The sequence below is a fragment of the Calonectris borealis genome, chromosome 5, assembly GCF_964195595.1.
Source record: "Calonectris borealis chromosome 5, bCalBor7.hap1.2, whole genome shotgun sequence".
NCBI lineage: Eukaryota > Metazoa > Chordata > Aves > Procellariiformes > Procellariidae > Calonectris > Calonectris borealis.
This window is the reverse complement of record NC_134316.1, coordinates 45450207-45475809: the sequence shown is the minus strand read 5'-3', so window position 1 is coordinate 45475809 and position 25603 is coordinate 45450207. Positions and strand designations below refer to the sequence as shown.

The following is a 25603-nucleotide window of genomic DNA, read 5'->3' as shown; positions in this document are numbered from 1 at the left end:
TGTAGATACAGAAAATTGCTTGTATTAAAAAAAAGATTGCAAAATTAGAAGACCAATAACCACAGTCATGAGAACAACAGGAGGGAGGAAATAAACTATCAACCCATATATTGTTAGCAGAACAACTTTACAAAAAATATAGTACCAAAATACAGAGCAAAACAACTGCAACCAAACAAAAATTATCAACTCCTTCAATGGGCCTGCAGTCTACATGGCTGATGTAGCATTTGTCAAAGCAGTAAGCAAACTGTACTTCTAAAAAACTGAACAGCTTAAGATGAAGTTACTTATCTCTAGACTGTTAATTTTTTCTATCAGAAGACTAGTGAAAGATGTCACCTTTTATCAGACACTGCAGATTTCAAGGCATCTGAAAAAAACCCATAGGCAAGAAAGCAAAAATGAAGACTAAAGAATCTAACTGCATGTGACTTATATAGTAAAGATGGTCTAAGGTTACAAAAGAATTAAACATAATTAATTCAAACACAATTTTTCTTATCAGTAACTACTTCTATAAGAAAAAAGTTTCTATAGATAATATACTACAGAGCGGGTCATACACAAGTCATACACACCTGTCCTAGTCAAACACATAAAGCTGTGACATGAGGCTTGCATGCATGCTTCACCTCTTATACAGCCAAATGTCTACTGTGAGGATGTATAAAGAGCACTGGCTTCTAGTACTTCAGTTCCTCTGTTTATGCAAAATTCCAGATACAAAGTCCTTGTGAAAGTGGTGGCAGAGAAAACAGGAAGCGCAGTTGTAAACCCACCAGCTACCTAAAGACATGTTTATTTGTGAATAGTGTTTTTCTCTTCAGAATTCTGAGAGATTATGAAGAGATATAATCCTAATAAGATGCAAGTCTTGAAAGTATTAATTACATTAGGAGAGCAAGACTTCTTCCTAGATACAGCCGCACTCTCAAGAAAGAACTGCTGCCTACATATCCAATCAAACTCCATACAGCAGAGGTATTTCTGACACAGGTTAGCGGAGGTGACTATGGACCCAGGGAAAGAATCCTCTCTAATGGTGGGTGTAGATCAGCAATTTAGTTCAGATCATAAGTGCACTTCTAAAATTAATCTCCTGATCCTCCCCGCTTACTGTACTTTAATTTGCATCACATAGCAGTATTAGAGCGCATAAACTGGATTCTTTTCAGATGAAACTGAAGATGTGGCTCAGGACTCCAGCTGCAAATGGGAACTCAGTCCATGACATCAGACTAGAGCCAGTCTGAAGTGACACTCCCCGAAGGAAATACAGGGTGGTTGTTGAGCCTTCAGCAACAATTTTTTTCTCTACAGATATGCTCTTATTGAGCCATATCTCAGTTGCACCTCATCCTTATAGTTTAATTTTGACTATTAAAGTATCTGATTTTGGGGGGGGGACCTCAATTGGACTGTAGGTTCAAGGCACAACTCTATGAAGGGATGTTAGACAATACTGCTTGCATCTTACTGGTGCTACTGACTGTACATAGTATGTAGACTGGATGTAGACTTCAAGAGGAGATGGTATTAGAGCACTCTTCCATGTTAATTGCTTGAAATGATAAAACAGTTTTGAGAGATTGGATGACTATAAATGAGCAGGAATGCGTAAATTGAAAATATGTTGCCTGCAGAATGCAGGTCATTAAAAACTGACATCAAATCTTATAGCTATTTGAACACACCTTAAAGCCAAAACAAGTTTTTCCAAATACAGTAAATAATAAAATGTAGCTGAGATGTAAACAGATCTTGAAGCCATATAAATTGCCAAAGGGAGATTTTCTTCTTTGCTGAATTCTCCTTTATGGACAGTTTAAAAGTTACTAATAAAATGAGAAATGAAGTGCTTTTCATCATAATGGTTCTTAAAAAATCCAGGCTTTCTGGATTAGTACTGACTCAAATTACTCCTCTTCCTCCAAGTGAAAATGGTTATCTTCATTCTGGCATGGATTTAGTCTAGTCTATGCTTGAAAATCTTTGCCAATATAGTAAAGTTAGTTAAGACTGTGATATTTTAATGACATCTTTATGACATTTCCCACTAGCAAAAGTCGTTGTACAGATGCCATTACATAAAACTCAGGAACTCATGAAAGCTGGACTGTCAAAAGCACTTTTTTGCCACTAGGAACTGCACCAATTCAAGGAGGGGATGCCCACATAGTGAGGAAAAGTCTTTGTTCAAATGTAGCCGTGGTAATAAACCTATGGGTATCACAAGAGAACATCAGTGAGTGATAACCTATCACAGTGGAAAGGGGAGCACATATTTCCGTGGAGTCTACATTCAGACTGTTAAGGATCCTAAGGTGAAACTCCACATGAGAAAAAGTGGTAACAAATTCTTCTCAGCCAGTAACTTACAGCAGCCATTCTCTGGCTCCTACTCTCTCATTACGGAAAACTGCAACAAAGGTATTTCAACTCATATCTTCAACTCAGTAGCAGTATATGTAACGAAGAGTTAAATGCAGAGGATTGTGCTCTACAGCTCCAGACCCCACAAGTTCCACAGTCAGAGAGACCCATAGGCTCTCTTAAGAGAAGAGGGCAGATCCCCTCCATGTCGTCTGAATGGACATTCAGTGTTGAAGGATGGTGTACAAGACCCATTACCTCTAGATAAGGCATATTACCTCTAGATAAAACAAGTTCAATGGAAAACATAGCTCTGGGAAGAATATGGAACGTACAAGGGAATCCCTTGCTTAGTGGTCTTGTCTTACTGTTACAAGAAAACTCTGTAGCAGAATCTATGTAAACACCTGTTTCTGATTAAAAGACTTCAGGATGAGTGATGTTTTATGTGGTTTTAGTAGGGAGAAAAATTACCTTCCAAGCACCGAGCAGGGTTTGAGGTAACGGGACCTCTCTGTGATGTGGCTGTGAGTTGAAACCCTTTTGCTTTGGTAGCTTGTGGTTAGAAATAGCTTGAAGAATAAATGGGTAGAGGTAGGGGAAGAACTGTTTCAAAAAACTGCACACACATATTAATCTCTCAGATTAATATGAATGTTAAATGTTTTCAGAAATAAAAAAATTCAGAATCAATCTTTCAACTCAGCAGGTTTTTCTCTGGTTCTCTAAATTCCCATCATGGAGAAGGATTCCCACCCTACTTCAAAAGCCTTTTTGAAGGTCAGATTACACTCTGTGAGTAGCAGCTCACATCATATGCCTCTGGCAATCGGTTCTCTGCTATACAATTGTTTGGTAATGTCATCTGTTTTCTGCATGTAAGTCATCTAATAAGGTACTACAAGGATCTGGGCCCAAAGTATCGTCTCTAGTAGGCCTTCCTTTAGGAGTGAGAAGATTGTGTGATTACAAACATAGGATAAAACACCACTTATATGCAACAGTGAGAAAGTAATCTCTGTTGAATTTTAGCAAGACTGTTACTAGTGATGTTCTTATACAAATATGATAGTGTAAACAAGCATTTTATTTCGCTTTTAGCATTTCCATTTATGGAGATACTCTCCTTCCTAGGAAGCTTATTCAACTTCTGGACTTTCTGCTGGCCCTCAAGCTTTGTGGTATGTTATTTGGTTCTAATTCATCATACAGAGAATCAATTTCATTATTTATATTGATAACCTTGGTGTGCTTATGATTACTTATATGTTAAACATGGTTGATAATGTTGATAATCTAGCATTCCCTGAATACAGTAAGGCTGGTGCAATATATCTACCCTTATTAGGTAATTTCCTGTGCTAAGAGACAGCGCAGAAATATCCTCCAGCATATGAAATATAGTTGCATTCCACTTTAATAGAAGCCTCTCTGTGTAAAACACTACATTTTTAAACGTTCTAGTAGCTGCTTAAGCTATCTTTCAGTGTACAATGCATCAGATAGCATATCTTCTTTGTTCTGAATAGCCTTTTTAATAGACACACAATTTCCACAATTACTTTTATCACCTATTATCCAATTACCCACTTTAAGATTTGTGTATACTATTGTTCACTCCCTTCTCCTCTGTTTGCACTGAATTTTATCATCAGGACTGTACTTTGCTTCTCTCCTTTTCCCCCAGGTGGTTCTGATCACTTCCAGGGTGGTATCCATGAGAGACTTGAGAACCATCTCAGAGACAGGAGTGGACTGTTTAGCAGCATGCTTATTTCTAGGTTAAAGTCAGATTTCATGGTACAAATAAAATAAGAATGAAATGCTTACTTATCAAAAGATGCTAGTCAAATTCAGTTTGGGGCTTCAAGAGTTAATCTCCCATCATGTTCTTGATGTTATCCCATTGCTAATACGGTTTCTTTTGTTGAGTTCCTTAGAGTGGGGAACGAGAGGAACTTGTGAGTGGCCTCTGGTTTTACCAGTGTACGAGGGAGGAAGTCTGTAGTGGCTGAAATTCCCCCTCACACATAGACCCAGGTGAGTGGTGAACAGGCTACTTTCAAAAGCAGAACCTGTGGCACACAGGCATAGATTGAAGGGGAACAACCCAGACAAAGAAACTTCACTTTTCCAAGACATTAGTAACTAACTGCAAAGCAAGAAGGCATTTTGCAGAATGAGAGCGTTCTCCCCTTGTCGCAAGGCCCCACCCTCCACATCCTGCCCCGTGGCCCACTCACCCCTGCCCCTGCCAGAACCTCAGAACAAAGGTCATTTGTTCAGTGCAGCCAAAGGCAAGTAAAACAGTGGGATAAAGAGAGGGAAGAACACCATGTGAGAAGAGCTAAAGCAAAATCGCTACAAGAAATTTCAGCACCTGACTGTTTAGATGCAAGTCTACAAATCTTGTTCTCTGCTCACTGTTAAAGGCACTCGGGATCTGAGAGAAGTCAAGTAATTGCATGGGACGTGTAATACTTTCTCCTTTTCCCCACTCGCTTTCTCCTTGCAGGAGCTAGAAAAGAAAAGAAATCACAAGAAACAAATAAGAGGGCTAAGTATCTTTCACTGAATCATTTTGCTCTCTTGCAAGGTTTATGAAGAAAGTCTCATGGGCTTAACTTCAGTATTTTGTAGAAACTTAAGACTGTATATTTGAAACTGCATACTCTTTTTTTTCCTTTCTGCTAAGTATTGCCACCTAATTCCAACACAGGACTATTGTTAAAGCAAGTCTATGCCACTGCACTGTCCTCACAGAAGTTGTCAGGACTGTGTCTCTATGATACATCATTAAACCAGAGAGCAGCACCATCGTTATGGTTCATCTACAGTGGGACGCATATAGTCCCCCACAGAGCACTGCACCCATACGCTTGTTTATTGGTAGCAGGCCCAGGCTCTGGGTTGCTGATTATACAGTAAGCACCTGCCCCATGGCAGATCTGGCTCAGGGCAGACTTCCTGTTACAGCGCCGCAGCTCCCTGAAATGAGATTTATGCAAACTGGCTAAAAGCTGTGATGTCACAGCGCACTGATAGACCCAAGGGCTATCTCCCTTCTACAGACATTTGATAAAATCAGGAACTTCACATACAACTCGGGAAGAAGTTCACCTCAGAACCTGTTAGGGCAAACTATGAAAACTTGTTAGGGACCTTCTCCTATCCTGAGATCCATCACTGCAAAGGGACTTCACGGAGTCTGAGGATCTCACTTTTTTCTTTTTTTTTTTTTTCTTTTTTTTTTTTTTTTTTTGTTTCATGTGATTTTTTCAAGTCAGTTATTCTGGATGTTTGAAAAGTGAATTAAGAAAAATTCACTCAGAAGTTGGCTGAATGTTGCAAGCTTGCAAAATGGAAGGATTTCCCCTCATTCCCCCTGTGAGTATATGGGGTTTATTCCTAATATGGATCATTGGGCTCAGTAGCAAAAGGCAAAGTAAACCAGGTTTTATTATTTGAGAATATCTCTGGTTTGGTCTGTATTTGTAATGCCAGGAAGTTGGGCTGAGGTCAATATATAAAGCTAGTGACAACATTGCAATGAATGGGAAATTAACATTTCCTCCCTAAACTTGTATCTGATTTTGATCTCCATTTGTTTTCACAGATTAAATGTATGGTATTTTTGTAGAGTATGCGTATAGCAAGTCAGTGTATTTTTTTCTTCAATGCCGGCTTTGTGATACAAGGCCGAGTCTTTCTTCAGGTTGTAATTCTTAATAATCCGATGTCTCTGACATAGTTTATGTATTTAACTATCTACCAATCTGTGAGAGAAGAGTTGCTGAATGCTGATTTTACCTATTGCAGATTTTAGGACTCAGTGCTTTTTGCAATGGTGGCATTTTAGTTTCTAACTTCAGCTTCTCTTGAACTGAATTCTCTTGGATTCACTTGCTATGAAAAAGCAATTTGTGAATGCGGGGAAAAAACCCACAACCCTGAATTGGTCTTTCAATGTTTTCTCCAAGTTACAAAATTTTCTGTATGCTTATGAGGCTGTTTCTATCCTTTCTTTAACTCTGAAGCATTATTACACTGCTGTAATTTATCATACGGTGAGTTCGGAAATTATTATTTATGAAGAACGTAATGTCACTAACCTGTTGTTCAGAAACAAACCTTAATGGGAAATCTCTAAGCAGAATGGGTAAAAGAGGCCCTAACTACATTTTATTAAGTTTGTAGAAGCTGAAGAGATGTCAGATAAGGTATTTTACTTGGCTTTTTATGTGGTAGATGACTTACGGTAATTGCTGTATGTGTTCAGAAAACAGAAAAAGACAATGCAGATCCAAGAGTCCTTTGAACAAAACTTGTATCAAGTTTTCTTTTTGTCTTGTCCCATCTAATGAAGGCTAAAGACATGTTTCCTTATTTTCCACCCAGAAAGATGGCCCTTTGAATTCCTTTCATGTTTGGTATCCATGTTGACTGAAAAAATATGTCTTCTTTTCGGGAAACCCTTTATTCTAGCAGTTCATCATCAGTGTCCCTGAAATCCCCTATCTACCCAAAGGGTGAAAAGACCTTAAAAATCTTTTTTTTTTTTTTCTTAAATACACCGAGTGGCCCAGTGGATCTACTGTAAATGCATCAGCATAGAAATCTGAAAAGAAACTGAGAAAATGAAAAAAGTACACAGAGATTTCTCAATCTGTTACTTGTTGGGCTTAAAAAAAAACTAAAAAGAAACCCAAACCTTGTCCTCAACTACCCCAGAAACCAGCATCTCCATTTAAAAAAAAAATATAATCGTTAATTTGCTGTCCACTCATTCAGTCATAGCCAAGTTTTCTGGCCTCTCTTTTTCAGTATTGAATTCCAGTGCATACATTGAATAAGTGGAGTGAAAATCTAAGAGAGTCTGGCCCATATTCTAATTTGTGTGGCAGTTAATATTCTGGCTGAACTCTGTTCAGATGAATGATACAAGAGGCAGTGAAGATACAATTATGTCTTACAGGAGCACTTGACAGGGCAATTTGGTTTTTATTTTTGTGATTAAAATGTCCAAAAATTAATAATTTTGTGGTTTGTACTTTCAAAATAGTTTTAAGTGCCCTTTGAGCACTGCCAGTTAGAGCCCCTCATGACATCATTACAAATGTCTGTGCCTCCTGGGGCTTTTTCAGAGGGGAGACATAGACCCCTGTTTCTAGACAGGGGTTTCTGTGAAGCAATACTTCCCTCCTCTGCCCCTCCCCGTTCAGTTGAGGGTGGGTCAGTAACTGCCTTCCTCTTGACTGCGCTAGGAAACTCTTACCCTTTATTTGGAAAACGCTGCTCAAATGGTTTAGCATCCTTCTCTGAAGACTAGGAATTTTGTACGGAAAAGTTCTGCAAACTGGGCCCATGTCTTCTAGTGCATGATAGAATCTAGTTGTGCTACAGGGTAAAAAATTATTAAGTCAAACACCTTTGCCTAAAGAGGGCCCCAGTTATATGTGAATCCCTAAGTAGCCACCTGTAGAAATCACAGCTTTGTATGGAAGTGTATTTGTGTGAGAGCGAAGCACTCTGTTCCACATAACTGCATTGCCAGCATGGTCCAGTGAGGCTGGCCCAATGAGTGATAATGCTAATATTTTTACTCATCTTTTCTAAGATAGTTATACTGTAATTTTTTTCCAAGGAAATACGGTTAATCTTGGCCTTAAAACTTGTCTCAGCAGCACATCATTGGAAACTGTGTGGAGCATTTCTGAATCACATGCCAGTGAATAGTTATGTCAGGATAACAAAAAAAGATCAGCATATAGTGAATTTACAATCACCTGGAATCATCTGACAAAGTCTTGGTGAATAACAAGAATTTTCAGATTGCTAGTCAGTTGAGTCCCCTGTATCTCTCTCAAACCAATGCCAACCAAGCTTTCTCCAAGTAGTTTTGTGGCTTTTCCCTTGATTTTCAGGGCAAAGAAGGAAGATGGAGGCAACTCTCCATTTATCAAAGTCTGTGACAGTTAAAGTATTGTTTGTTGACCTCTTGCTTGAGATTGGAATATGGTTTTTGATAGCGTACTGCACCTCATGGCATGTAGGAAAGGAGATACCAACTTCAGACCACAGCTGTGAGTTGCTAACAAAGCTTTCTGTCACTCTTTTACATGAAAACAATTGATAGAACAAATGACCATTGACATCAGGTTAAATATTAAATTGTAACATAAGCCATTCTTTGCTTTCTGTCAGGGGAAACAAAACAGTCATGGAAGTGCTATTAGTAAGTAAGATGATGAAATGGGTGTGTGGGTGGGGAGGTTCCAGAGAAGGATGGGGCAAGTGGGTAAAGATTGGTACAAGAGGCAACAGCAGCACATAGCGAAATCTCTTCTCTCTAACTCGAGAAAAAACTTTTAATAAAACTTTAAAAAAACCAGAGCGAGATTAAAAACAGGTTCTTGGAAATAGTTTCTCTAATGAATAGAGGAAAATATCCCACCTTCCCACAGGATAAAGATAATCAGAGAGAATCCATGCTGTACTGTCTCCTTTGACCACAATCTGATTAAGTTTATGATACATAAAGTTTTAAATATTTAATATGCATTTTCCCATAATAGTTACTGTACCCTTGAAGATCAGACACCAAGATGGAAAGTGGTGCCAATTCAAGTCCTTTGTGGGGATGGATTGGTCCAGGTTGCATAGGGATATACACATACATATTTTATCAAATGGATCACTGAGCAGAAAACAAATCTAAGGAAGAAAATTCCCACAAACCATAATAAAGAGATTTTAAGTCCCAGACTTTCAAAACAGAATATGTAAAAAACCAATGATCTATGTAAAAGTAGACTGGTTTTTAGATGTTGAGTATCTGCAACTTGCTCTGCAGTCAGCCAGATCTGTAAACATTAAGGGAATCACCTTTTTAGTAGTCTATTTAACACACCTTCCTTTAGCTCTGGTCATTGAATACACATCTGAACTTGTAAAACTGGCTTTCGAACGGTAGAAATACATCATTCTCAGCTCTCAGACTGTGAGACACTATTGCCTGTTATAGTATATTGGATTGAAATGGGCGAGTTTGGAAAATCTTAGGGAAGAAGAGACAACAAAGGAAGAACACAACTAGGAAAAGTCAAACGTTCTTTCCCATGCCTAAAGTACGTATTGTTTATCTGCTTTTGGACTGATGCTTGGCCTTCCTGTCAAGCTATACTTCTGTAAAGATATGAGTGATAGAGCTTTTGTTGTAGAAGTGGAAATTTTATACATAGCAAATTAAGCCTAGATTGACAGGACACTGATTTCTTTGCAAATTTCTTTACTTTTGACTAAATATTTATCAGAGCTACAAACTTTGATACATTTAGATATGGAAAATTTTTATAATTTCAGTCAGTTTCTAGTATTTTAGTTGAAAGGAAACAAAAAGCTTTCTTTCGAACTATGTACATTTATATGACTTTTTTAACCTCCATTTCTCCCAACTAGTATGATGTGCATTTTCCATTTGGATGAGGTCTGTCCTTTCACAGAATATGAATGCTTTCCTTTGAGTTATGACAAATTAACAGTTCTGAATATGAAGGCAAAAACTTCATACATTCTTCAGGTTGACATGATTTAACAGGAAGCATATATTTATGGAAAGGAAATGGGGGAGTGGGGTGAATTAATTTGCAAAGATAATGAAAAGTAGAAATTCCATTCAGAACTTTATCCTGAAGAAAGCAAAACACAGTCTCATTACTTTTTCTTGTCAGAGATCAGAGTACACCGCAGGTCTAAGGAATGGGGATGAGTGAATGCATATAACCAGTCACAGTTAGAGAGAACACAAAGAAAATATGTAGAGGAAAACCAGAAGCATCAGAGAGAATCTATGCTGTACTGTCTCCTTTGACCACCCCTCTGAAATCTGGAAAATAGATTATACTTCCCATTAAATCTCTGTGTAGATGAAGGGCAATTCTATTGGAATCACATTGATTTGGAAAGGGAGACTGCACCTACGTCCTCTGGAGACCAGAAGTAAGAGGAGTCCCTTCACTGGTATCCCTGCTGTGGATACAATTAAATGATGATTTGCTCCTTTTACTTAGTCTTTCCCTTAGATTTTCTTTATTATGGGTTATCATCTTCTCAAGATTTCCCCAAAGCAATTATCCACCACCACAGATTATATTGGGAGCTGACAGCCAAGCAATGGATTTGCTCCTGAGGCTTTGAATATTCCATGGATCTGATGCCCAGTTAGTGTGTATTCTGGAAGTCATGACGTTTTAGGCAGTCTTACCAGTGCGTTTTAATATGATACGCTAATACAGCATGCAGCTGCTACTAAGGATCTACCAAGGACCGAAGTAATTTCTGAAAGTATTTTCTACCTTTTTGTGTTCTAACATCTTAACTCTCTGGGAATAAGTCTCTTTTTCTTGATCTAATTTCTTCAATGTCATAATAGAAATCGCATTCCTAGAAAAGGACAATCTTTAAATCCCCAAATTCCAACAGAATGAACTGAAGGAGTTAACTAGAAGAATTAAAGAGAAGCGTTAATGAGCAATGGTAACTCTGATGGAGTTTTCACCAGAAAAAAAAACCTTTTCCTTTTGCCAGCTGCTTATCTACCACCTCCATCTGGATTTTAATGGCAGCTGCTGCCTTAGGTTTCATGTTCTCGAGTAGTCTGGAGGAGGAAGAAAAAGAGAAGCTCGCCTGCATTTCTGGCATGCTGTCACCATAGCCTAAGCTTACAAAATGCTGGTGTTCCAACGACACAGATTTATGGAGGGAGATAAGGATTTGGGACATACAGATAGGCATGTGAACATACAAAGATATGAACATAAAAAATATGTCCATCGTGTATGTTATCATATTGGTTTAAATATTTGTCCTTTTCTTTAAAGTTAGTTATGCTGAAGTCATTAACAGAAGAAAAATGTTACTAGAAATAATTTCCCTTCAGAACAAGAAGCAAGAAGGTGTTTGAGTTCTACATTGCTGTTGACACTCTAAGAATTTGTTCAGATTGGAAGAAAATATTGTAACAAAGTTAATTGGACAAAAGTTTAGCAAAGCCCTGTGAAGCACATTGTCCTGCTCCAACTCTTCATTCTGGAAAAAGACAAAACCAAATGTTAAATGAAGCAACAGAATTGTGCACAACTAACAATAAACAGACCACCTTTATTGAAACAACATAAGACGTTAAACAGTATTAACATTGGAATACTAGGCGGGGGGAGGAAGACAAGTGGGAAAGTTACCCTGTCACCTGTTTTAAGAAGATAAAGAGGACTTTAAATCTACAGCTAAGCATCCAATAGGTCACGACTCAATATCTGCCCCACATTTGGACTTTTTAAGTCTTCTCTGTGCATACCTAACAGCCCTGTGCAGCTGATTTGAACCAGCAAACATTTACATCTTGGACAAAAACTGAGACAGAAAATGTTTTTATGCCCTCTGTCAATGTCATTACCCTCCTACAAACTGCCACTCTCATTTAGTGAGACCTCCTAGAAACACTCAGAATAACATGCTTAAGCAAGACAAGTTTCTGCTTTCTCTTTTGTGTACAGGAGGAATGATAATAATAAATGTCTGTCACTACCAAAGAAAAGGTTTCCCTGCTGTGCTGCTGTGATGGCATCTTGGCTTGGGCCTGATGTCCAAGACAGCTCTCTAAGCAGTATCCGCAGAAGGTTGGAGGGCGGGATACACAAGAACTTGTGTAATACCACAGGACAAGCTCTGCTACACAGACTGGGTCTAAGGAGATGGATTACTCTGTTTTTTTATTTGCAAACCAGTGTTTGGTGTCAAGCATTTTATTCCTGCTGATTCAATAAGAACTTGAAGCCTCCCCCTTCTTTCCCCTAGGCAATATAAAATGTGTTGGCATCTCCCCCTCACTAACTATATGAATAATTTTGAAGGGATTTGTGTAAGCTTACAGTTCTAAAAATTCCTCTTCTCTTTACAGCCCTCTGAAGATATGGTACCCTATGAGTCAGACCTCTACCGACAGCCCCATGACTATTACCAATATCTCAACAGTGATGGAGAGAGTCATGGTGGTAAGTTAAAAAATATCTTCTTGGAGCATAAAGTCTCATGAGATAGCACAGGAAAGAGATTTAGGACATTCAGGAAAAGAACAAACATGTTGCTGTGATCTATAATGTATAGGCCCATACTTTCAAATCAGAAACCAACAATATTTTATTCTGCTTAATGGCACTGTTCCAAGACAGCAACTGCAACACGGTTTCTGCGAAAGAGAATTTTAGAAAGCACTGAATGATGCAAGGAGCTTCCAGGACATTCAGTGCATTGCCAGGAAGGTGGGATCTCATGATCTCTATCCTTCATTATCTACACTGTGTTTTTACTTTCCTCTGCAGATCAAAAGCACTTTGCTTGTTTCAGAATTCTTTGAGGACATGGCTTTTCAATATTGTATTTCTCTTCTTGTGTTCCCATCTCCAATTCCTGTTTGATTTAGGTCTTAGACACTCTATTTGTGCCTTCATTTTAGTTATGTTTCTTTGGTATTTGGCCTTTTTCAACTCCATATATTTCTCTCTTTCTTTTGATCTCTTTTGCATGCTGCCACACCTAGCTTTAACTTGTGCTCTTCCTCCAGTACACCCAAGTACTTCCTCTCTCTAAATCTATGTAAAACTTCCTTGTAGCTGTTTGTACATAATCCTAGCTCAATATAAAAATACTGTATGATTATCTATTGCTTTAATTTATGTATGCGATTTCAAAGCTTTGGTGTCTTTATATTTTCACATTGTCTGGGCACTGGACTCTTAATCAATGCAGAGGGGAGAGTCTTGCTTTGTGAATTTTGTCTCCTGTGCAATACAATGGTCCAGCAACACCACCCTGGAAATATCAGAGTCAATATTGACTCAGGAAGGAAAAACACCGTTCTACTGTGTCACTCGTGGCAGTCCCTTCAGATCCTGGAGTTTCCCTAAAAGACTCCCACTGATATAGCAACTAGACCCATCACTGCCTGATTTAAGACATCTAACAACTTCACAGTATAGCACTGTTTTATCTGTGGCAACAGAAGCTACCTTAAGGGACAGCAAGCTACAGAATAGGATTGTTCTAAGCATTTAACTGGAAAAATTCCTACCTAAATTTGTTCTCTACATTGCATTCAAGAAACACCTATGATATTCTTAACACCTGGAGACAAAGAATTAATTCAGTTTTTATAAGTTATCTCATGGCATCTGTCAAGTCACGTTAATCAAACCCAGCAAATTCCACATGGAAATTCAGGGTTTTTACATTATAACCTATATCTGTTTACACACCCATAAAATGAGGATAACATATATTATCTCAAAAGGCAACCGTGACAATTAAACAATAAATATAAAAGATGCCATGTAGGAAAAAGCACTAGGAAATAATTTGTCATTAAATCTAGGCTACCTCAAGCAACAACATCCCTTTATCTTCCCAATCTTATCATGCCATCTGGTTTACTGCCCATTTTTCTGTTGGAAGGCTGTTCCTAAGCTACACCGCTCAGATCATTAACACATTTTTACTCATCATAATGAACACAACAAAAACTCAAAAGTCACCTATGTGGGTTATGGCCTATGTAGTACCTAAACACCCACTTTGAACAGAAATTTGTCTCTTCCTAAACTTGTGTTGCGCTTGTCATAAAGACACAAAAAAACATCGTTTAATGTTTTAACTCCTACAGTAAGTGGTTATGGAAGAGGCAACTTAATCCCAGCCTGCACATTTCCATCAAATTTTTATTTATGAAAGTACCTCTAATGTAGTTGGTTGTGTCTAAATATCTAATATGCCCTACGCTTTTCTGAATTGCTCACAGTCCAAAAGAGCAATGAACAACCAAAGAATACAAAGGGGAGTGAAAAACACAAATTAACACATTTTGCTTCTTTCCTATAAACATTGACAAACCCAACTTTGGCTTTCATTTTGTTAACATGACAGAAGTAGTGGGTTTTGAGAACAGCTGTGCAGAAGAGCAGGAAAGGGACAAACTACTTTTAGAAATATGTACTAAGTGTTCAGAACAATGATCGAAAAATGGCGGGGAAAAAGAATAAATAAGGTGCTGCAGTGATAACAGTGAAGTGAAAGAGCTGAGAACATGATTAGATAGGAAAAAAGAAGAAATAAGTAGGACAGAATTGTGAGAGAGGAGTTCAGCTTGGGGTACAGTGAGATCACTGGCAATACATAAAAAATAATTTTGCAGGTCTACTCAATACTACTATGGACCTCAAAGAAAAGCTACCAGATAAAGTAAATAGATACTACAAGACAGAATAATACTTCTGACTTTGCTGATAAGCAGGTCTTGCTCAAGTGTCAGACTACCTCTCTCTCTCTCATTGCTAGCAAATTAATTTTGTGAATGGGAGATGGCAATATCTTAACCTGTAGATCTGTCCTACATGCATTACTGTCACTTTTCTAGAACATAAGACTGAAGGCAACCCTTACTCCATGTTTACATGAGTAAAGTACAGTAAAGTACACACAATAGTGTGTCACTAATTAAATTGTAAGAGATCATTGCCAATAAGTGAACACTAAATTTAACAAGCAAAAACACACCATAAAAATATCCATATGTTCATCACAACATGCATTGTTTGCATTTATTTTGTATGCTGTAGTTTAACTATTTTGTAAATACTGTAATAAACACAGAGACAGAGTCACGCAGGACAGAATCTACTTCTAGTGATCATGTATTAGTCCATCACCCTGCCCTAAGCTTGTATGCTAGTAAGCCTGTAAATGTAATACAGCATATTTTGTAACACTGATGCAATCTTAGTAATTACAAAATTCCACTGCAGCTTTGTCTCTAAGTTATTACTAAACATTATTGGTTTAGTAAAAATCACTTTTTGTATGAAGCTGAATGCTGACCCTTGTTCACTTTGTTGCTAGCCTCATGGAACTTACTGGATTTTGTGATTTGGGATTTTATTTTCATCCCACCTCCTGGAGTAATATGATCATTTAAGAACCTCAGCTTTGATTTTGTTAGGATTTTAGCCCACACAGAAGTGGAGGAAAGTCCAAACATGTGAACCTTAGTCTTAAATGCTATATGGAAAACAGAAAGAACTCCAAACTTCACCAAAAATCCCCTCGCTTCAAAGCCATTCTCATGATTTGCTGGGGCCTGACTCATAGATTTTCAAACGTTTGGCATTATTAAAATCCTGAAGTTTGTAAAGTGAGAGCTAATGAGATCCTACTGTTGTTATAGATAAGACTGCTGCACTGCCTAGGAGCACAGCATTTCACTCAACAGAGAGCGATTCTGTAGGGAATCAAGACATTCATTTTCCATATTTTTCTCATTTCCTCTACGGGTTTTTTCTTAGCTTGTTTTTTCAGGTGAGCGAAACACAGTGGGAACATCTAAGCTGTGCCATGTGGCACTGTGTAAGAAACCCTCTCCTAGTTCAAAATGAGTTGGAAAATCTGTACAGCACAGAGCAGAACCACTCAGAGACACTAGCTCGGACCTCACAAGGAAGCCATGTCTCCTTAGAGCGGGCAGAGTGCTGTGCTGACAGAGCTGTCACGTTTCCGGTTCAAGAGCTGGCTCATGAGTTTCTGCATGATTTTGCACTGCGTGACGCAGATTTAGCCTGTTACTCCACTGTATAATAAATACCTTCCTTAAGCCTATTTCATATTCTAACTGCTGGTTCTAACATTATTCATCTATTAAAACAGAAGCAAAGCAATTTACAATCGTCAGAAGATGACTGAGAAAGTTCAGTTATGTTTTCTCACTCGCAGAGTGAGAATCTACCTCCATGGTGATATTAACACAATGCCCTCAGGTCCGCTATTGCTTCCCAACAGGCTAACATCCTCTCTGTCATGGGAGGGAGTTCAGAATTCATGACTGTCCTTCCTCTAACCTTTCACTACATACAAGACCAAAACAAACACCATCTCCATGTCTCTATAAGAGAGAATTTTTTTCACATCCTCTTTCACTTCACATGAAATTTCTCATAATGACTCCATTGTGTAGCTATAGCTTGGCTTTTAATGACATTTTCCTTTACCCAAAGAATAGACACTTTCCATTTCTAGAATTTTTCTCTCCTTTCTTTTTTCTTCCTTCCACCTTTACGTTTTTGAGAAAAGAATTGCTATGCGCACTACCAAAGAACATAGAAGTAAACAGCTGCTGATAACTCTAATAACTGCAGACACAGATATTTAGAAATTTTGTATATTTTCATGTGCAATAACTTAGCCAGGATGGTTAACTGCAGAGGGGCTTGTGGAGACAGAATTCGGAATTTCTCTTGTAACTAAATGTAACTAAAACAATATTGTTTTTCCTAAGCATCACGTGAAGTTATAGATAACTTGGAAATAAGGACTTTTTCTCCTGTCACAACTTCAATATTTGGACATAAGTTTGTGTTGAAGTAATTTCTGACATAGATTTATTTTGTATTAGTATTGGTTTTGTATTATGTATTTGTATTATGTGGTCACTCTAAGTCCCTAAATGCTGTGCTATTACTACTATTCTATTATAGTATTTTTACAGCAGCATGTAATTCCATAAAACAGGAATTCAGTAGTGACTAGGCTAAATATTACATAGCCATTAACATGAATATGCATAAATAGTGTTCCATAGGTTAATTTTTTTGCCAAGAAAGAGTTTAAAAGAACAGTTCTGGAGGCAGCAGGAACCTTGTCACAGGCTCCAAAAAACTAAGAGGTATCTTGAAGTATAAAAACGTGACCGCTGATTAAAAAAATATTTAAGAAGAATCAAAAGTAGACCACTCGGAGCATGCACAAATACTCATAGCTATGCATGTTGGAAATGTACTGTGTTCTCTCTTGACCACCATAGTTACTACTAGCAAGACATTCCACAGCTGAAGACCTGCCATTGACAGCCTCGGAGACTTTTGCCTGGGCTTTGTCATCCTCACAATTATGCATTGATCTCACTTGCTGTAGTAGATTATCAAAGACCGGGGTCTTTGAGAATATACATTGCCACCTGACAGAGGACTTTCTGCACAACGAGCAGAGCCAGATCATTCTAAGGAACAAGAGTATAGATTACTCCTGCAATGTATTCTCCACAATTTATTATACAGGGCTGCCCATGGTATATGGGGCCTCAATGGTTGGCTCTACTTAGAGAAATCTGCAGTAATTTAACCCAGAAAAAGCATGAGTTAGTGTGAAAAATATTCACAACTAAACAAAAAAGTTTCAGATTGAAAGTGCCCAAAGCCTCCTACCAGGACACAGCCTTAGATGACCTGTGAATTCAAACTCGCACACACTGCCATTTCTGGGGTTGGAGTAGTCATGAATGTAAAAGTACCTGGGTACTTTGCACCCATAAAAAACACTTTTTTACCAGAGAGAATAAATTTTTTCTCTAGCACCACAACATGAAGAAGTGCTACTGTGCATTGTAGTTATAACTTTGGGCTATAAAATCCGTACACAGCCCACAAAAAAGCAAAGAAATTACAAAGTAATGCAGCAGCTCCCTGGGTGCTTTTATAAGCATCTTTCCATCCCTTTCACAATGCAGTGACATGGTTTACCCATGAATCAGAAAAGCAGGAAGGACAAAAAAGTAAGCACTGGTGTGGTAAATGGTCTGATGAGCCTCCAAATAAGTTTCTACAGGCCTGAGCCATAAAAGCAGCTAAAAGAGCTTACAACTTCTCAGGTACAACTATGTTTGGTATAATCACATCACTGAGTTCCCTCTAAAGGAAGCCACATTCAAAGACACTATCCCGGATTTCAAATCCTCAATGAGATTAGACCTAATTGTTTGAAACATAAATGGGGGAGGATGAGGAGATAGAAGCTGAGAGAAAGAATTAAACTGGTATTTAAGAAAAAATATTCACAGCACATTAGTATCCAGAAAATGTCATACACAATAACATCACATTGCAGAATGAGACAATTGCTCCTCTATAAATTCAGTACAACTACACTTGGAACAACATGTTCAGTTCTGTCCATCACATTATCGGAAGGATTTCAACAGCTGGGAGGGAGCTTGGAGAAGTGCACAAGTATGATTAGAGGGGTGAATATACTGATTTATATTGAAAGACTAAGAGCTAAATATATAAACAGCTGGGTTAAGTTATAATTAGGATTGTAATTAGGATTGTAAGTTATAATTAGATTGTAAGGGTACATGATAGCAACCTGAAAACATGTAAAGGGTAGGACAGAAATTATTTATAATAATACAAAAGAAGAAAACTCACAATAGTAAGATATAAATTAGAACTGTTACACTGAATATCATAAAGAAATTTCGGCCATGCATAAAATGATGCATGGAAAGTTAAACTATGGAAGATTAGTTCCTATCTCAGTCAGAGCAGAGGACATGATGTTGACTTTGATTTTAAAAAACAGAGTGCACATAAATATGTGCATAATTATGCATGCAGCTACTGTATGTAAGAGAGAAATAGAATTTGCAATGCTTCACATTTCCTCTAGCAGCTTTTAAATTTTGAGCAGCAAATATGAAATTCTAAAAATTTTGGAGGCTTATATTGAACTAAAAATCCAGAAATCTAAAAGTGAGAATGATATGGAATTTAATTTCAAAAGTAAATAAATCAGGAAACAGGATAGTAGTTATATGAGTACTTTTTTATGTTTTTGAAGAAAATCTAAACTATCACAGAAATTTCAAACATGCTAAAGAGATAAAAAAGGTAGAGAGAGTCTACCTTTTGAATCAGAATTTAGCCTCACTGTAAACAATGTACACCAGACTGCATATCTAAAAGCACCAGACAATTTATCCTTTTATTCACTAGTACTGGAATTGAAAAATGTGTGACATACCAACACATGATTACAGGAAATATCTAGCAAAGTGCTGTGCCTTTTCTGCAGCATTCCTGAAATTTTGCTAGCACAGTAAAATAAAGACTGAAGATAATTGCAGAATAATCTGCAAATTTTCTCCATCTCCTCATTTCCATGCCATGAGAAGAGTGTAATGAGAATATGACAAGAATGAAAATGTAAGATTGTTATGGTCTCTTCTTGAGAAAGGTGCCAGCATTAATGTCTTTTGCATCTTGTGCTAAATTATCATTGAAATCCATCTCTCCATCTAAGAGTATTCTCCTAATTAAAGTGGCCTAAGTGTTACTTTCCAGCCACAAGCATTTATGAGATTAGGAAAAGAAACTTTACAGGGATCTATATAGATTGTCACCAGAGACAGACAGGTCACCAGGGATGGTGTGGAGAGGGCAGAAAGGAGAGTGACAGGAGTAGGAACCAATGAAAGACAGGTAAATGTCACGTTTCTTAATCTTGTAATGACAGACAATCTATTTTTATTTTCTTTAGATCATTACTGGGAATACCATCCACACCACATGCACAGTGAGTTTGAGACCTTTGGAGACAATCACTTCACAGAACTGCAGAGTGTACAGCCTCCCCAGCTGCAGCAGCTGTACAGGCACATGGAGATTGAACAAATGCATGTCTTGGATTCTGCAATCCCAACCACACACATCGGACTCAACCATCAGGTATGGTTACCAACCCTTACTCAGAATTTAGGGTGATAGTTAAGGGTAAGGAAAATAATGCATCAGGGAATGCATACTCTTATGTGAAAGAGATTGTTGAAATGAATTACACAAGTTCTTACTGCACAAGCACTTGATATAAAATTCTTCATTTTCAGGACTAATGTGGTTTAAGCATTCTTTTCATCTGGATAATGAGGAGTCATGTTCCTCAAACTACGCCTAAAAAGATAATTGCATTTTGTGGAGGTTTTTGAAATTTCAAAATTTTGTTTCATTTGGAAGGAAAATCAACTGTTTTGAAATTCTGCAGAGGAACTGGACCTGAGAAGCTATGCATTGTCATAGCAACGGTATCCATGACTACTGGGAAGTATCCTGAGCTTCAAAGTAGTAGGAAAGTTTTAAATATTTCCAAGCAACCCTGACAATTTTACATGACCTGTACAAGAAATGCTAACAAAGACAAGTCACTGGTAATTTTACCACAGTGAAACAGGCTGAGGACAACCTACTTGTATTTTTACCTGAAAGTAAGTAAGCAGCGAGCTAAAACACACTGTCCTGTCTCTGCTCAGATTTTACATGAAGCCAGTCATCCCTCTGTAAAAAAAGATACTCCATTGTGCAGTAAAGATAGTCACCAAAGTGCCAGTGAATTCTCACTAAAGCTGAAATTATAAGGGGTTCCATCATACTGCAAAGATAGTAAGCAAAGTGGATATGGAGATCACTTTTAACTCTTGATCCTACAAGAATATGCCCAAAGTCATTACTGGGAGCAGTAAGAAAGCTGGGTGATCTTGTGCTAAGGAGTTTCCCCAGGCAGGCAAGCTACATACGATGTGCTGAATGTAACACAGTGTAGGACTGAAGTCAGAGAAAAAAGTGCTTGCTCATTACAGTGCTGCATATAACGATGCCATTGCTCAAGTTTTGTGAGAGAAACTGCATGCACGGAGCTGTCATTTTGGGCTTCTTTGTTCAAAGCAAACTGAAATTGTATACAAATACTGTATTCATCAAAAACAAAGATGGAAAAAAATGGAGTGAATAAGTTAACACTGTCAACAGGAAACTGACTGACTGCAAGCCATCAAACTTCTCACCTGCTACTCAGAAAAAAAATCAGGAATAGAATATAAGATGCAGATACAAACAAAGAATTAGGAACAGAAAGTTACAAATATAAAAAATGCTTCATGGAACAGCAGTCTGTGGGAAGCTTCAAGTCGTTTCAGTTGCTCACTGCAACTGCTAATACATAATGACCGACCGTTACCTCCAACCAAAGGCAAAGAATAAAAATTAGCCCCTTTATGGATGTCTTTGAAAGCACGACCGAAAAACAAGAGAAGGTGCTTCTGCTTATCCCACTTCATTCTACTCAGTTTTCATTTTAGGACAAAAGGCAGAGAAGTAATTTTGTTGCAACTTTTGATAAAGAGCACTGTGCTCTCTCTGCCCCACCCCATACCGAGCTGCAGAAGATATTAGTAGGTAGAATTCACCACTACCCTCCTCTTCCCCTACCAGCTGTGGTCTTTGGCTTTTTGCTTTAACCTACGGTAGCTCATGCAAGTGGTACTCGGCATGCTCTGAGGTTCAGACTCTGGTGTGTCTCAGCCTAGGCGACACATACTGTTATTCAAGGCATTTTCAAAGAAACAGAAGCAGGAAGCAAGCTTTAATCCTCCACTGAATTTGCCAGTTACTAACTTCACCCATGCTTGTCGTACAATATCAGAGTTACAGTTTGCAAATAAAGGAAGATATGCAAAGATATTTCTCTAATTTTCTGTTGATATCACATTATTTTGTGAAATCAAATTTGAGGCTCAAGCTGCTCTTGCACAAAATTTCTTTAAAAAGTTTTGTTAGCCTGCCAACAGGTGGTCTCACAAATAATAAATTAAGAAAAGAATAGTCATTCTGAAGGGAGAATGAAAGAAAAGGTTGGAAAACTGTGAAGAGCTGTAGAACGAGGAAGATCACAAATGGATGCCACAGACCCTAAGACAACATCAGAATACAGAATCAGGTGCTAGCAGTTTCTTAAGCTTTCTCTCTCCAGAACTGTATTAGTAACCTGGCTCTTTCAAACACACTAGCAGGTCCTCTGTGACTCTGTGCAACATAACTGTGTGACACTGTATTGACCTACGCTGAGTTTCAGGTGCAAAGTGTAAGCAAAAACACAGCAGATAGGGAAAGTGGGGACAGTGTGCGGGAAGCTTGCTCAACTCCCCAGGTTGGCCTCTGCAACTCCCTTTGCTTGCGAGACACCATTCCCCCTCCCTCCTCCACAGCACTCTCCCACCGTCCCCCTCAGCCCCAGAGGAGCAGTTTCCTTTTCCCACACCACCCCCCAACGCGCTCCAGGTTTCCACAACCTTTTTCTCTGCAAGGGCACCAATCTCTGTTCCCCTCCCCTGTAAGACATTGTCCCACCTTCTCATGCCCCTTCCCCCATGGCCCTGTCTCTCCCTTCCTTCCTACCGCTGAGGCCGCAGCTTTCTTAACTGTAAAAAGCTAAAGGTGACTCTGTGGTGAGGGCTGAAGTTTCGCTCTTGGGGATCTGACAGGAAGCTTACACACACTCTTACCCAATCCTGGCCTTCCTGCCAGATCGGCTCCCGCCAATCTGCCAACTCATTAACCGCCAGCTGCTGCACCCCAAAACCAGCCCTTTGCACACTCCTTATTGGGACATTTTAAGCTGGTGCAAAACTCATCTGAAAAGCACCACTCGGCAAAGCCCGACATGGGGCGGGTGGTGTGACTCATGAAGCGAACACCCACTCCCTGCTTCAGTGCCTAAGGTCCCCTGGAAAGGGGGAATGGCTCAAGGAAAGGGGGAAAGGAATCAGGCTCAAGACATCCTTTCTTGGTGGAGGGAAGGAAAAGCCATTCAAAAGGAGCCCACCTTCCAGGACTACTGATCTGGCCCATTTCATGAAAACCACATTCTATATGCTGCTGGGTTTGGGGGATGTTGGTTGGGTTTTTTTAATGTAGGAATTGGGTTCTTACTCCCTGCCCCTCAGATTGATCTGTTTCTCATTCTTAAATAAGAAGCCGCAATAATTCATGGCAAGTGGTCATGATCCCTAACAAACCAGGCTGCAACCAAGAATTTACAGAGCTAAGGTATATTCCACACTGCTCCTGACAAGACCTCTATATAAGGGCAAGAGAATTTAGCACAAAAACTGGCTTGCTAGCTTTGCAGATGAGAAATCCCCTTTAATGGGGAATTTTCAGATAGCCACTTAGGAAAAGAGAATGTGAGCCAATATGATGTATCCTTTATCTTAGTGCTAAGGCTATTGCCCTCCTCACGGGGGAAATTCAGGGCAGGAAGCTGACAGACCCGTGTAATCCCATCTCCAGAGTTGAATGCAGTCCTGTAGGGATTCAGTGCTGTCAGAAGGTGCTATGCCTGAGAAAGGAAGAGGACAACAGAGCCAAAGCCAGCCAAAGCAGCCATGCTAGGGCAGAACTGTTCAGCTCTTTCAAATTTAAAAGAGTAGTTCCAGAAGGTCTGTGTCAGAAAAAAAGTTGTTCTCAAAAGCAGTTTTACACTGTGGATAGGCAACAGGGATTAGAAACTCATTAGGAAGAACGCTAGCTTTGGGGAGGTATGGGGGAAGAGGGGCAATATCGTTTGCATAAGATATAACATATGGGAAAGTTCTGACTTCCATAACCTTATTCCTCCTTCCCTCTTGTAAAGATGCATCTTTGTACATGTGTAAGTGTTGACGGTTAGCTGGAAGTGCTTCTTAATTGCACAGTATTCATTATAAATGTGAACAACTAAGTCACTCAATATTACCCTAAACAATCTCATATACCTCTTACTTTCTTCCCCCTCTTCTCTGTAACTCTCTCCATGACATTTCCTTTTTTTATCTCAACGCCCCACGCTCTATCACCACCTCCTCCCTCTACTCCTCTTTTCTCCCAAAGGTGTCCTATTTGCCCCGGATGTGCCTACAGTACTCCTCTCCACCGCAGCCCAGTTCTGATGAGGAGGACATAGAGAGGCAGAGCCCCCCATTGGAGGTATCAGATGGGGAGACTGATGGTGTGGATCCTGGGCCTGGAATTATGCATGGAGAAACAGGTCAGTGAAGACAGAGGGACTTCGTCAAGCTATGTGCTGAGCAGCTGTTACATTACTATGATGATAATGAATAAAACTGTGGAACTGCTGTGCTAATATTTTATCCCACTGCCAAAGCTTCACTTTCCCTGACTCCTTGCACTCTCCCGTCCTCTGAATCTTTTATGACCATAACTGTGTCTATACCTCAAATCTCATTTCTTCAGGTACTCCCTCCTTCTGCCTTGCCTATTCAGGCTTCCTGAATGGAAACTGCTTTTGCCATTTCTACTCCAATTTCCATTAACAGATGGGAAAACCAAGGCAGAAGGTCAAGGAACTGATTTTAAAAAGTATTTAGCTCTGTTTGCTCAGTACCTGAAAGTCAGGTCCTGTATAACCTGCCCAAATTAGCTTCAGATTAGTTTCAAATAAGCAATGTTTTTCAACTAGCTTCAAATTAGCAAATTAATTTCAGAATAAGAGTTTGGCCTTATTCTTGTTTTTTCCTTCTTGGTACATCAATCCACATTATGTCCTCACAGCGTAACTGTCTATTGTTATAAATGTTGCAAACTGCAGAAGTTACGTGACTGACAAGCTAGCTGAAAGGGTTATCTGAAGTATATATATGTTCTGCTGCTTCACCAGCAGAACTACGCGCTAATACTAATGCTCCACTGCCTTTCTTCTCTGACTCTCACACAGGCAGCAAGAAAAAGATACGTCTATATCAGTTCCTTCTGGATCTTCTTCGCAGTGGAGACATGAAGGACAGCATCTGGTGGGTGGACAAGGAAAAAGGTACTTTCCAGTTCTCCTCCAAACACAAAGAAGCATTGGCGCATCGCTGGGGCATCCAGAAAGGCAATCGCAAGAAAATGACCTATCAGAAGATGGCACGGGCTTTGAGAAACTATGGCAAGACAGGGGAGGTCAAGAAAGTCAAGAAGAAGCTGACCTACCAGTTTAGTGGAGAGGTGATGGGAAGGGGGGTCACTGATAGGAAGCATTATCCTCACTGAGGCCGTGGGACCCTAAGCAAGAAAAATATTAAGACCTCCTGGCTGGATACCAGCAGAGGAGATGGACGCATCTTTCTCTTTGCTTCCTGTGCCCCCTTCTCTGCCTTTAAACGGCCTTTACCGTCAGATGTTTCTGGTACGAATTCCCTTCTTCAGCATCTGAGAATCCTAAACGTGACAGAATTCTTTGCTTCCATCCTACAAGTTGGACAGAGTTGGGAAATTTAAACAATGTACAAATATATTATTGCCAGGAAAGATTTTTTTGATTGTATTGTAACTAAAGAATACAGCTGATGAAGTTTTGCCTTCAAAGGTGGTGCTGTGTCATTCACAGTGACACTGCATTAGCTTACAGCTTTCAAACTAGCATTAATACAGGCTCTGCCGCAGCTCTCAAAGCTAGAGAGAAGTTTGCAGATCTTGGAATGATACTTGTTCTTTTAAATAGTAATAACATGTACATATTTAATAAAATTTGATATAATGAA

At 39.0% G+C, this 25603-nt stretch overlaps 1 protein-coding gene across 1 annotated transcript; it reads left to right on the top strand.

The window, feature by feature from the left end:
• The first annotated feature begins 5293 nt into the window (after positions 1–5293).
• Positions 5294–25603, top strand: SPI1 (Spi-1 proto-oncogene). The gene is made up of 5 exons (XM_075152277.1): positions 5294–5763; positions 12335–12428; positions 19792–19979; positions 23952–24108; positions 24796–25603. Exons 1-5 carry the CDS (start codon positions 5719–5721, stop codon positions 25110–25112), a joined length of 801 nt encoding a protein of 266 aa, XP_075008378.1. The 5' UTR covers positions 5294–5718; the 3' UTR covers positions 25113–25603.

What these genes read in the sequence shown, in the direction of transcription:
- SPI1 (XM_075152277.1), top strand. Translation starts at nt 5,719, where the DNA reads ATGTTGCAAGCTTGCAAAATGGAAGGATTTCCCCTCATTCCCCCT. An exon ending in TGATGGAGAGAGTCATGGTG is followed by an intron (nt 12,429 to 19,791) that starts GTAAGTTAAAAA and finishes TATTTTCTTTAG; the next exon opens with ATCATTACTGGGAATACCAT. An exon ending in ACATCGGACTCAACCATCAG is followed by an intron (nt 19,980 to 23,951) that starts GTATGGTTACCA and finishes TTTCTCCCAAAG; the next exon opens with GTGTCCTATTTGCCCCGGAT.